At 36.4% G+C, this 13,637-nt stretch overlaps 1 protein-coding gene across 3 annotated transcripts in view; it reads right to left on the bottom strand.

The window, feature by feature from the left end:
* Nucleotides 1-13,637, bottom strand: part of shank3a (SH3 and multiple ankyrin repeat domains 3a) — a 363,988-nt gene that overhangs the window by 23,114 nt on the left and 327,237 nt on the right. For all 3 annotated transcript variants that reach the window (XM_079620538.1, XM_079620540.1, XM_079620539.1), the window contains one exon: nt 2,375-2,450. In XM_079620538.1, the coding sequence (XP_079476664.1) occupies nt 2,375-2,450 (76 nt within the window). The remainder of the gene's footprint in view (nt 1-2,374; nt 2,451-13,637) is intronic.

A 13,637-nucleotide genomic window follows, 5' to 3' on the forward strand; every position in this document is an offset into this window, starting at 1 on the left:
TAAATTAAACCGTATTGTAAATTGTTACCAAAAACATAATGATAATATACAAATATAAATAAATTTGAAGTAATAATATACTTATAAATAAAAATACCATAGTATTTTGCATGGTACCATGTCCATTGTTGAAAAGAATATCACTTAAGTTCTTATGTGAGAGTGCATGACAGTTAATGTACATTGTCTCATGGAAAATGTCAGTCATATAAAGGCATTAGACATTTCAAATATTTGTTATACACTTACAAAAACCCTCACAGTCAAGTTCAGCTGATCTAGCACCTAATGATAATTTGATGAGATAATGAAGGGTGAAAATGAATATAATGGCCATTAGACCTCAGGAAGAAGAAGGTTTCCTGTCGCGCTGACTTCTTGTCAATGTACTGTGCAGTGCACAACTCCCTAAAATGATCTCCTGTGCCGAGGGGAACGCACATTAGCTCCACATTGTCCATGTCATGAAGCTAAACCTCTGTACAGCGACTGATATTTACATATAGCCTCACAGCTATGTCAGCGTGTGCTAACTCAGTTTAGTGCACTTTACAGTGTAGCTGAACATAGGTCAAACCCCCCAAAATGCATGCAAAAAGATTTAATGGGGTTCCATATACATTTTTAAAGAACCCTTTATGCCAAAAATATTATATATAAGGAGGAATGTCTTAAATTATAAATATAACTTTTGTTTAACGGGTAATTCAATTTGTTTCTAGTGATAAAGAATGTTTACGAACTTAAAGTATGGTTAAAGTATGTTTACCAGCGAAATTAATTAATTAAAACTAAATCCATGAAATTATATGAAGCACCTGACAGAACTATTTAAGTTTATATACGGTAGAACATTTTCTTTTAAGAATGGCAGTCTGCTAAATCAGTGTTTAAATTGATAAGCAGACTTATAATATTAGCTGAATGTAGTTTGACACACTCACATGCTAATATTTACAGTTTAAATTGATTAGCAGACTTGTAATATTAGCTGAATGTAGTTTGACACACTTGCATGCTAATATTTACAGTTTAAATTGATTAGCAGACTTGTAATATTAGCTAAATGCAGTTTGACACACTTGCATGCTAATATTTACAGTTTAAATTGATTAGCAGACTTGTAATATTAGCTAAATGCAGTTTGACACACTTGCATGCTAATATTTACAGTTTAAATTGATTAGCATACTTCTAAAAGCACCTTGAGGTGGGAGAATTTCAGCAAGGTGATGGTCTTTCATTCATATCTCAAATTGTGAATCGATTATTTTAAGAGTCTGGGAGTGGCTTCGTGTGTGTTTAGAGTCTATTTCTCTGATACAGCAGGTCATTGATTTGACTGGGTGCAGTTCTTTAAGCTGCTGTTCTAGACCTGTTAGCTGTTGTTGAGCAGCTTGGCAAGAGAAGATGAATGGAGTAAAAAGTATCAGTTTGACAGAGAGACTCCAGTAATTAATCCTCTCTCGCTCACTCTATTCTCCAAGTCATCGTATCCCCCCATCCTCCTTCCCACGTCAATCAGTCTTTCATTTCAGAGACACATTTCATTACAGTGTAATCAACAGAACTGACTAAAATAGCAGAAACAAAACTAGGGAGAATGAGTACGCAAGCATAAATTGCTGCTAAGCATGATGTATTCTGACCTGCAAATTTGCATAGTGAAGACATTTGACCATCATCACCAGTTTACTTCTTAGGTGTAAATAAAATCATTTTTGACAGCTTTGCCGTTTAAAAATTGGTAGCCAAAAAGTATCCAGATATCAAATACGACGCTGCATCTGTAATGTCGTGAGAAACTGGATTAAATGCCAAAAGTATAATTTTGGAATAAAAAACAGAATAGAATAACAATGCAAGGTTTATTAGAAAGATACATCAGAAACCAGAATTAGACCAATAAACAAACAATTGAGAAAACTTATTGAAGAGGGAAAATAAATATCTCCGAGCTAAACCCAATTACACTGACTGTAACATTGAGCAAAATGTAAAACATGACCTCCTATTTAATGGCATTTGCTGGCAGTTTTTTAATATTACACTCAGCTGTAAAATTTTATTTAGTACTGAATCAAGTGCTTTGTAATTATCTTTTGCTTTGATACACACAATGAGGAACAAATGTGACTGTTTAAATTAAAAGCAAACGTGAGCGGTAAAAAACGAAAACATGATGTAATGAATGTGCAGCACTGGAGTGTGTTGACAACCTCTATCCTCTAGATGGCAGTAGAGACTCAATACTACAAATTCTTGAATCCACTGAGTCAGGATAACTGGTCTCGGGTTAGCCTGGATCTACTGATCATCAAAATGCCCATATATTAAATAATCAGGCATGCAAACATATATATGTATACTTTACCTATATGAGGTAAAGTTGTCGTAGGAGCCCACAGTGTAATGTCTGAACAGCCTCTTAGTTCGATCCTCTCTCGTCTCTGAAAGACAAACATGACACACATTAACATGCATCATCGTAACCAACCATATTTATCATTTTCAATGCAGTTCATCATATTTGCATTGCATTTCAGAGCCGACCAAATGGCTCTAATCAGCCTTGTGTGAAAATGTGGGTGTTTGTTTGTGTGAGAAAATGTAGACAAGCTTAATTAAAGACATAGGCAAGGTCAAATATATGTGTGTGTGTGTGTGTGTGTGTGTGTGTGTGAGAGCGGTCTCGTTAATCCAGTCAGAGGGTCTGGCTAATAGGGATGGTGTCTCAAGCCAGACTAGATTTATGTGATTGGACTTTAGGCTGGAAATCAATGCACGGCTCCCCTACAGAAGGCCAATCTGCTGACACACATATAGCTACATGTATTCACATTCACACACTAACACACACCCGGAGAATCTTACAAACATTTTCTGGCAAGAACAGATAGTCAAACACATGCATTTCATTCCTAGATGCATTGTGTTACAGCGGTTATTGAATTAAACTTTGCTCTCTGTGTTATTGAATTCAGCATGTCTTCCTCTCTCTCTCTCTCTCTCTCTCTCTCTCTCTCTCTCTCTCTCTCTCTCTCTCTCTCTCTCTCTCTCTCTCTCTCTCTCTCTTCTTAATAAACTCTGTGACCCACTTGCTCTGGTCTGATTACTAATGCATATTTCCTCTGTCTTTTCTTCTGTCCCCTGTCTCCACTCCTTCCTGTGTCACACTGTAGTATTCCCTCTGTACATGTCTATTCTTCTTCATTTGACAGTCTGCGATGTGCCTTGCAGACGGTGCCAACATGAGTGAGTTAGAAGTCATATTATGATAAATAAAAATGTCCTTGTTTTGAAACTGAGTTAAGTGTACTTTGAAAACCTACAGTAACACAAATCTTTCTGCCAACACAAAAAAGGAATGACGGATGAATAGTATTAACATTTGACCGCCCACGTGAAAACGTAAATTATGACATTAGTGCAAAAAAATGTCTTAACATTACACCGTAAAGACCTCAGGGAAAAAATATGACAAATACTGTAACTTATGAATAAAATTGTATTCATAAAAACAACAGCTCATAATACAACGATGAAGAAAAAAAACTTTCAGTTCTTCATTCAGTGTTGAGTCCTTGTATAATTCTATAACTAAATGAAAAAATCTGCCTGTTATGCTTATACTTGTCACTTCACTGAGACTGCACTAGTGTGATTAATAACTACATTATATTGACAACTGATTACACTTACAAGATAAATTATTAGAACAGAAAAGAGAAATTAAGAGAGAGAGAGAGAGAGATAGAGAGAGAAAGGAAAAGGAAGAGTTACTTCTATTGACTCTTGTGTCCTACTCTGTCACCACAAAATTGAGAAGTTAAAGCATGCATTAGCATTTTAATGACTTGAAGGCAAGAAAGGACGCACAGATCAAATTCACAGGAGAGAGAAAGAGAGAGAGCGCAAGAGAACGAGAGAGAAAGAGGGTTATATATATATATATATATATACACACACACACACACACACACATATATATATATATCGCAAGCATCACTATTACTAATGCATATAGGAATTTGAACACCAAACAAAAGCATTCAAATTTGTCATGTAGCATGTGCTGGACAGTTTGGATCACTTGAATGGGCTCGATTGACTTGGACCAGTACGAAACCAGCTAGAGCAGCCTAGAAACCACCAGGTACATCCTAGCATTGTTACCAGTCACCTTTTCTTCAGAAAATTTAAACATAAAAACCCTTAAATGCATGAATGTTTCGCCAAACATTATTACATATTCGTGTTTTTAGCGACCCAGATCTATATCTAACACGGATGGATCACGATAATATAAAACTCTCCTGATATTAGAGTAACAATTACAGAAGAATAAAATAAAGCTTATTTTGATACCTTTTGGAGCTTGGAAGGGTTCAGTGAGAGAATGTTTTATATCATCATCACTATCCTCATCAGAGCTCATTAGTACATTCAGCATCTGGCTCATATTCACGACATCAAAAATATTCTCAAAACTATCATTTTCTATATCAGTTTTGCTGATGATACTTCCTATTCAGTTGTGTATCAGACATTGCCACCTTTGTGGAATAAAGGTGTATTGTATGCAGTCATTAAAGATTAAATTATTGTTGTGCAGAAAAAATAATACTTGTACTGTTACACACCTTGGTCGTTAGCAACCCATACCATTTTTGGTTACACTTTATTTTAAGGTGTTGTAGTTACAGTGTAATTATATATTTTAATAACTGAATCATTTTAAGCAACTACATGTACTTACTATAGGGTTAGGGTAGGATTAGGATTTGGTTGATGTGCTTGCATGTAATTATGCTTAATTTACAGTTAATACTACAGTAAGAACACATAACATGGACTGTAAAATAAAGCGTTACCCAATTTTCTTTATTTTTTTTACAGAAAATGAATGGGAAAACAGGCATTCTTTTATAATATATATATTTATTTTCTTCTTATATTGCTTATAATGAATTGATTGAGGAATACTAAAAAGTTTGATGTCTAATTTAAAAAATATTCATGAGAAGGAGGGTAGTGAATGACGTCACTAAACAGCAGAGATGCTCACAAGTCTCTGAGCTCGAGTCCAAGTCAAGTCTCAAGTCTCTGAGCTCGAGTCCAAGTCAAGTCTCAAGTCTCTGAGCTTGAGTCCAAGTCAAGTCTCAAGTCTCTGAGCTCGAGTCCAAGTCAAGTCTCAAGTCTTTTGTGGTTAAATAAGTGTTGCATCACGTACAGCGACCCATCCAGGCTGCTTAGAACACTGTATAGCTATATATAAGGATCAAAGTAATATGCAGTGTTGGGAGTAAGCCGTTACAAAAGTAATGCATAACAGTAACATATTACTTTTTGCTGTAACGCAGTAGTCTAAGCCGGCATTACTAATCAATTTTCAGTAATATTTTACTCGTTAAATATTCAGTAACGCTTGCGTTACAACACACTTTTAGTTTTACTTGTTCAAAAAAAAAAAAAAAAAAAAAAGACCGCGAGACATTACCGAATGAAGAATGCAAGTAGGCTAAGTTACCTGTTTGTGTTTTTTAAATAAAGACTAAATGGCAGTCTGATATATTTGTATAGCGATTTATTTTTGACAGGAGTTTCGGCCTCTGTGCTCGCGGTGGCCAGTGGAAAAGCGGCTATGGTGATGATGGCATGAAGAAGACTGTACATTCGCGAGATGGACGTATGCGCATTAGGCTACTCTATTTGTTCGGTGTTTTCTTTCTAAGCAGTAGGCTATATTTAGGTGGTGTTTTTCATCATGTTTTCATCACATCACACAATCATGTTTTTAATGCGGTGGCGCTACCGATAAAGCACCAGAGCTTAAAGAACCAGCAAAAGCAATGATTATGAATATGTCAAATATAGCAAGGATACATTTTAATTGTTTATTAATAAAGATGAAGTTGACGATGCTGACTCGCGATCTTCGCAGTATGTGCGCCAGAGAGAAATAGGCTACGGATTACATAAGCAGAGAGCAGTCTGTTTTCTTTCGTTTTGAATTGTTCTGTATAAAAGTATACATTTCAATATAGATATATTTTTCAGGTCTGTGAAGTAGACTAGCCTACCTTATACGCTGAGTTTCGGTTAATTTATGAGACACGCTCCAGTTCACACGCAGGCGCCTCCGTGTCGTGATTATATTGTCTGCTATATTTACTTCTTATTTATTAAATCCAGGCAATTTGTTGATGAAACATTGATTAAAATTAAGATACAATTAATACAAAACGAAATTCACTTTAAAAAAAGGATTTGTGCCTTCTGTTTGAAGTGAAAATTCTGTTTGAGGTGAAAGTTTTTAAACCCAAGCTTACGATGAATGGCACAGCAGCGGCCGGTGCAGTCGATGTTTGATGTCCTCTCATGTGTGGCCGCGCGCAGCAGATATAGTGTTATGTAGGCAGGTTATAGATAACGGAAGGAGGGGAATAACAGCGAGCTCATCAGACGTTTCCTAAAAATAAACATTGTTCACGAGTCCCGCAGCTCGAGTCCGAGTCGAGTCTGAAGTCTTTCGAGGACGAGTCTCAAGTCGAGTCTGAAGTCACTGTGTGTGCGACTTAAGTCGCACTCGAGTCCGAGTCTCAAACTCGAGTCCCCATCTCTGCTAAACAGTTACACTGTTTAAAAACAGTAACGTTTTTAAACAATATTAAATATTGTTTAAAAACGTTACTGTTTTTAAACAGTGTAAATTTTGACCTCTGTTCCATTGCAAAGGTTCTGGTTAATCTAAGAGATACTCTTCATGATTATCATTTTAATTATAATTATAATTTAATAAAATTAAATAATTAAAAACTTTATTTATTAAAAAAAATATATATATTACATACATTATACTTTACTATAATAATAAATACAAATCTATATAATATATTTTTTATAAATTACAAATAACTTAACTTAATGAAATGAAAAATGATAGATTATAGCATAAATAAACAATAAATACAAATTGTAATAAATTATAAAAAAATGTTTTAATAACGTATAGAAACGTTATAGATCAGTGGGCAACGTCGCTGTCCTGCAGAGTTTAGTCAACCATAATCAAACACACCTGAACAAGCTAATCAATGTCTTGTGTCAATGTTTTTCTAGTCAATGTTTTTTTCAATCAGGGTTGGAGCTACTGTAAACTGACAGCAGCAATCCAGGACCAACGTTGCCTATAGATAAATAAAATGGCGGATGATAATAAGTTACTTGATAAATATACAAATAAACTTAGATCTGATTTACCCATAATGCAACTCTGTATTCAAGGTCTGTGCTAAAATCAAATCAACATATGGATGTGCATGTGTGTGTGTGTGTGTGAGTGCATTTGTATATGCAGTTGATTACAAGGGTCCTCGCCATCTGTGTCCAGAGTAAGAATAATGCAATCATTTATCATTCTCACAGGAATGAGAGAGAGAGAGAGAGAGAGAGAGAGATATGAGGGGGCTATATGCAATAATCATCTGTCAAATGACAGATACCGTCAAAAACATAACCTCACACTGTATATGAATCAATATATTATCTGTTGGAGAATGGGGTGTGTTGATACAGTCATTCACGTCATGTGATAGCCAATACAGGCAGGATCCGGAAATAGGATTCAAAGTTCGTGGAGCACAGCTGAGTCACATCCATTCCAGATGGCTAAACGAACAACTAGACCATTTATTCCAATATAGTGGCCAAATAAACACAATCCCGCACACACATACACCAGCACTGCCTCACTGAACTCGTAGTGAGATAAAAAGGCTGCCAGAAAAATTAAGAGTTACCTGAAAAACACTCTTGTATGAGGTACACCACAGAAAATGATACACATCCATACAGGAGAATCAAGCTTCCTTGGGAGAAATAATCAGTCAGCAGACAATGACTTCAATGGTAAATCAAGTATTTTGGAAGCAAAAAGTGGCTCTTGATCAGTGGAGTGACGGTATTCAAAGGCCTTCAGAGTCTCAAAGCTCCATCATGGCAATTTGATGACATGATCAAACGACTGAAGCTTGTCAAAACCCCTCAACCAATCACACGCACCCTCTGGATCAACAGTTTAATGAGCTAAATGCTTTAGTAAAATGTGCTCCTGCTTTAAACGAACTGCACCATGCATGGCAGGGCCTCAGCGCCAGCAAGGGATTATGGGAAGCGGCGTACACCACGGATGGATTCTGAAATGAAAACACGCTTAAAGCCAACAAAAGTCTAAAATGCAGATTTTTTTCTAAGCAAAACAAATGGCAGAATAGATCTACAACATATAAGGCGCTGAGAGAATGTCTCTGTTTTACACATGTGAAAGAGGCACCATGCCATCTTTAAGAGTAATCATAAACTGCTTTCCTCCCTATCAAACCGACCTTATTGCTTTGTAATAGTTTTTTATAGGTAAATACAAATTTAAGTTCCATAGGTAAATGTATATCTAAATAAATATAAAATAATACATACATACATTTAATATTTTTATGATAAATTATAATATAAACAATATATATAACTACAATTTGACAAATCAAAATTTTCAGCTAAAAAAACAACTAAAAAATAAAATACATACACAATGAATTGTCCCATTGACTTCCATAATACCCCCCCCCCCCCCAACCACCCAGTTGTGGGTGAACTATCCCTTTAAGTGTATACTGTTAATCGACCAAGCAAACATGGATTTATTCTGCGTGTGTCTGTCCTGTTCCCATCTCCTCAGTTTACTGATACGCTATGAGTTTGCTTTCAGAGCTTTTTTTTTTGGCCAATGGAGTCCTCAACTCAAACACACATCAGAGAGACTCACAAGGTTTAGAAAACCATTCAAAACAGCATACAGAACAATCCATGTAGACCAAGCAATTCATTTCAAATATTAAATTAGGAGACTTTACTATAAAACTATACATATCTCTACTAACACACTCTTTCTCTGTCACTCATACGGTGCGGCAAATAGGTCAGATCAATGGTCTCTTTCCACGCTTGATCAGAAATAGAATATCTGTTGATGCGATTTCGACATTACCTCACGCTTACACTCTCTATCTCAATCCTCAACTCTCTTTTTAAATCTCTCACGCTTTTTTTCCCTTTCCTAGACATCTCTGTCTCTCCATGGCCTCTGGCTGCCCTGCACGGAGCCGACCCACTTCTCTGCGACGAGATGAGAGGAAGGGTTCGCTGCGTTTGACTCTCTTTCATTTTTCATAAGTCATAAGATGAGGATTATGAATGGTGATACCTAAGAGAGATGAATCTGGAAGACTCAGAGGGAAGTAATCTTTTCTTTTGCTAAAACATACAACAGAATACATGAGCAGTAAGTAGCATTCCAGCAAAAGCTTTTATACGTAAAGTACATCCATAGGGACAGTTCTAAGATTAAATGCCTTTCTCAAAATGCTGTTTTTTTTTGTTGCGGTCATTTGTGGAGAGAAACATATAATTCATTCAATCGATCAATCAGTCAATATATATAGCACAAATAAACAACAATAGTTGACCACTGTGCTGTACAATAATATATAAAGAACATTGAAATAAGTTATTTCATATTTGGTTTTGAAGAATATTCTATCTGAAGAATAGAGTGGTGCAGGAATGACATCACTTTGTAGGTCAACTGGCAGTTAGCATCACACTGCTCCCTCGTCAATATCCCAATTGGATTTTCCCATAGTCTCTTGGATTATCGCTAAAAACAAGCTCAGTGATCAACAACAGTTTATGATACTTGCATGTTTTGTCCATCAAGACAATTATCGCAGAAGAAGTCTAAATGCAGTCGCCAGAAGTAAAAAGCTAAACTATAAACAAACTACACCACGGTCCCACGAATTCAACGTCACTATCACTAAGCTTCCGACAACTTTTTATCTAAAAACATTTCCCAAGAACATTTGAGTTCGAATAGTTTATAAGAGCACAATTCTGCATAATGGGGATGTAAAAGTGGACTGAGTTTATATGTTCGGCGTGATGACGTTTAATCTCCTCGACAGCCTCTATAGTGCCATTGAGCCACTTGTTAGCAACCGCCTTTTTCAAGACACGTAATAGCTTAAAAAAAATCACGAGTCGGGTAATAATTATGTCTTTTATGTAGTAGAATAAAACATGAAAGTGTCTTGAGCTTGTGTTCACCACAGACCTTATTTCAGCCATTCAAAAAACCCATTGACTTTGGGATGATGGAACGGGAAATGCTAAAATGCTAACTCACTTTCTGCAACATTTTCTGTCTATATAGCACTATATTTATTATGGAAATTAAATCCACTGTAATGCTGTTTCATGTTGTCTTTAAAAGTCTGTCCTCAACACTGTATTTACATATGGTTTTGAGTTGTGTGTATCTTTGCACGTTTTCACGTTCACTGATTTTTAGAAGTGTAGCCCTGTCAAAAACGAGGACTGCTATCTCATCAAATGTATTGTCATGGTAACTCTGGAGGCATGGCAACACAATAATACACAATCACCAACAGAGGCACCGTGAGCCCTGGGAATGGATTCTAACCTCCCGAAAATGCATTAGAGCAGATTACAGGGCTTCATTTGATTCCACACTCTCACCTTCGCCTGCTCAACAGTCACACAGAGCCAAACCTACCCTTCAACACATCTGATCATGTGATATATAACTCATATAGTTCACTTCAGATTGTGATTTTATAGCACAGGCATACAGACACAAACTCATTAGTGAGGAGCTATTACTATTGCTCATAGGGATTGGAACAAACCCCTAAACTTATTCAACAACTTATTCAATGCACAACACATCCAGCACCCTTAATGAGAACCGGTGTGCTATTACTTTTGGAAGCAACTGGACTCACAATATTGTTCACCTTAAGAATGTCAAGACGGGTGGAAAAATCCCAGAAAACTCTTGGGCAACCTCTCTGCAACCATGAAGAACACCCTACAAACTACCTTGCGATGCCTTTAGAAATCACTCAAAGCACCTAAGCAACAAATATATATATAAATAAATAAAAACCTGTTTTTAACGGTCATGCATATTTCCCCCAGAAAATGTTGAAATATAGTTGGCTCTGTTATAAAACTTTTTTCTACAGGATGAAGTGAGGTTAAATATTTAAATGCGCATTCACACTATCCTGTGTTTCCCATGGTAACTATCTCTGGGTGGTAGGCAAAACAATAACGGTACGTTCAGTAAAATCACATTTAACCTGCAGAAAAGAAATGAATAACAAGAAGGCTAATTTAATGGAATACATTCCCGCTGTTATCGCACTAACTTCCCTCTTACTTGCGGATATCTCTCCCTCTTTCATTCTCCCTCGCTTTCTAAATGCACATTTATTCATTTGGCAGAGGGTTTTATCTAAAGTGACTTAAAGTACATGTTTAGGATATACATGTTATTAGTATGCGTGTTCCCTGTGAATCAAACCCATGACCCTTTAATAGTTTGGGGTCAGTGAGATTGATTTTTCCTAAAGAAATGTATTGACCAAGCATGCATTAAATTAATTAAAAGCGACTCGTCACAATATTACAGTTTATGTTATATCCTATTTGAACAAATAAATTTAGCTTTGGGGAGCATAAGAAGCTTAAAAAAATACAACCCCCACACTTTTAAACGGTATGTATTGAGCACATACATTTTAGACAAAATAATAATTTCTAATGACATTTTTTTATGCTTTTTATTTTTTGACAAATGTATGTGTATTTATTAAGGCTTTCACCGCCTAAAGATTTTCGACTGTTAGTCATTCATAATGCATTCTGGGATTGCCTTTCCTGCAAAAGCACACATTTGACGCTGCATTAGAGTTTGTCTAAAGCGAGATATCTATTGTTAGTTTTCCTACTTTTCAGAACAGCCCTTACATCGGGATTACACATATTACTAATGTCTAAGCATGCTGCCTCCGTAAGCTCACTCGGTTTTGGAAGAGAGAAATTGCCTCCTTTCCCCTCTCTTCCTCTGTCACTGTCTGTACCCTTTAGTCACAGAGTCAAACACTTCTCACCATGTGACTGACATTCCTTTTGACAGCTCCAACTGGGTCTGACATATTTTCACTGAGACAATGATACGAGAGACAATTTAACCCCCTGTTTTTAGCCTCACTGAAAGAGAAAAAGAATACACTTTCAAACATCTTTTCTATAACAAAGAATTACCTCAAAAATAACTGTGACTGCTAATAATTACAAATACTTATTACACTTATTAATAAGCGCAGTCTACTTATTATTTATAATATTTTATTAACTACCCAAAACCTTTTTAAAAACGAACTATTAAATCAAAGAGATTGATGTGCAGAGCGTTCCGAATCAGACGCTTATAAGGTTCTATTTCGGTTAAGACACTCCCCTAGAAGACAGCCACCTATGTATGCAGTAGACAGCAATGGACCTCAACTGGGTTTGGAACAGAGCTAATGTGTAAGAAGCTGAGATAAGCAACACACAAGCTAATCAATACCTCTGACACTGCAGCACACGCCAGAAACCTACAACCCTCAACATAGTCACATAGTGAACACTAGCCAAGATCCCATTGGGGACATGCAGGGACGACCTCAACTGGATAAATGATTCGTAAAGAAGTTTTTATTAACACTTGCACTGGAAATTTTAATAATACACTGACCTCTGAACTATGTTGTGACCCGTTCTAAAGAGAAGGGCTTGACGTGAGCTTTTTAGATGTTAAATGGGAATCCAGCCCCAGCCGACAGATCACCAAAGACAAAACATGAGATCCACAAAAACTTTAATTTATTAAGGTGGAATGAAAAGTACTTAAATTAACAAGCCTTGGCTTCAGGGTGCCCCAAGGCCAAAATAATAAACATGTATAAATAACCTAATCGGGGAGAAACAAAATTACAAAGAAAACTTACCTGACTCTTTATAAAATAACAAATCACAAACAAAGTAAAATAAATGGCAGGACACCCCTACGCTCCTAAAACATAAGTAAGTCTGATTAAATAATCACAAACAAAAGTATGAAGCCGTTACACAAAGAAGCATGAACAAAGGAAGGTTTTGGTATATTAATGAGCTCGCCATCTTCAAACAGCGTCGCCCTTTTAAAGTAGCGTATCAGTGGGTCCGCCAATCAGGTTCCTCCGTCGGCAACCAATCCCTGCACACCAACACAGAACAAAACGACCCACACAAGAACACGGATCGTAACAACTAGAAATATACCCAACATTAAATCCGGAAATCTGGTCATGTCCTCATGCAGACGGCTACATAAATGATCCTCTGGTGTCACTCTAATATCTAAATTATCAAGATGATGTAGGAACTGAGAAAGAAATAGAAATTCCAAATCAAAACTCAGGATCATTTGAAATAACATGCAGTCTAGAAACTAATTTTACGGCCATGAATGCTTCTACGAGATCATCCCAAGTAGAGAACGAACACTTCAAATGTCAAAGTAAGGCAGTTTAAAAAAAGATGGATTGGTTTGGATATGGCGCTTGACTCTCCCAAGACAGAAATCCAAAACAGACCGTCTTTTCAAAGAACTATGTTTGACCTGAGCTCTTAACCACAGGATTGAAATCTCTTAAAAACCAAAGAGACTGTCTTTATATCAAAATGCA

Source organism: Phoxinus phoxinus (genome assembly GCF_949152265.1).
Source record: "Phoxinus phoxinus genome assembly, chromosome: 8".
NCBI lineage: Eukaryota > Metazoa > Chordata > Actinopteri > Cypriniformes > Leuciscidae > Phoxinus > Phoxinus phoxinus.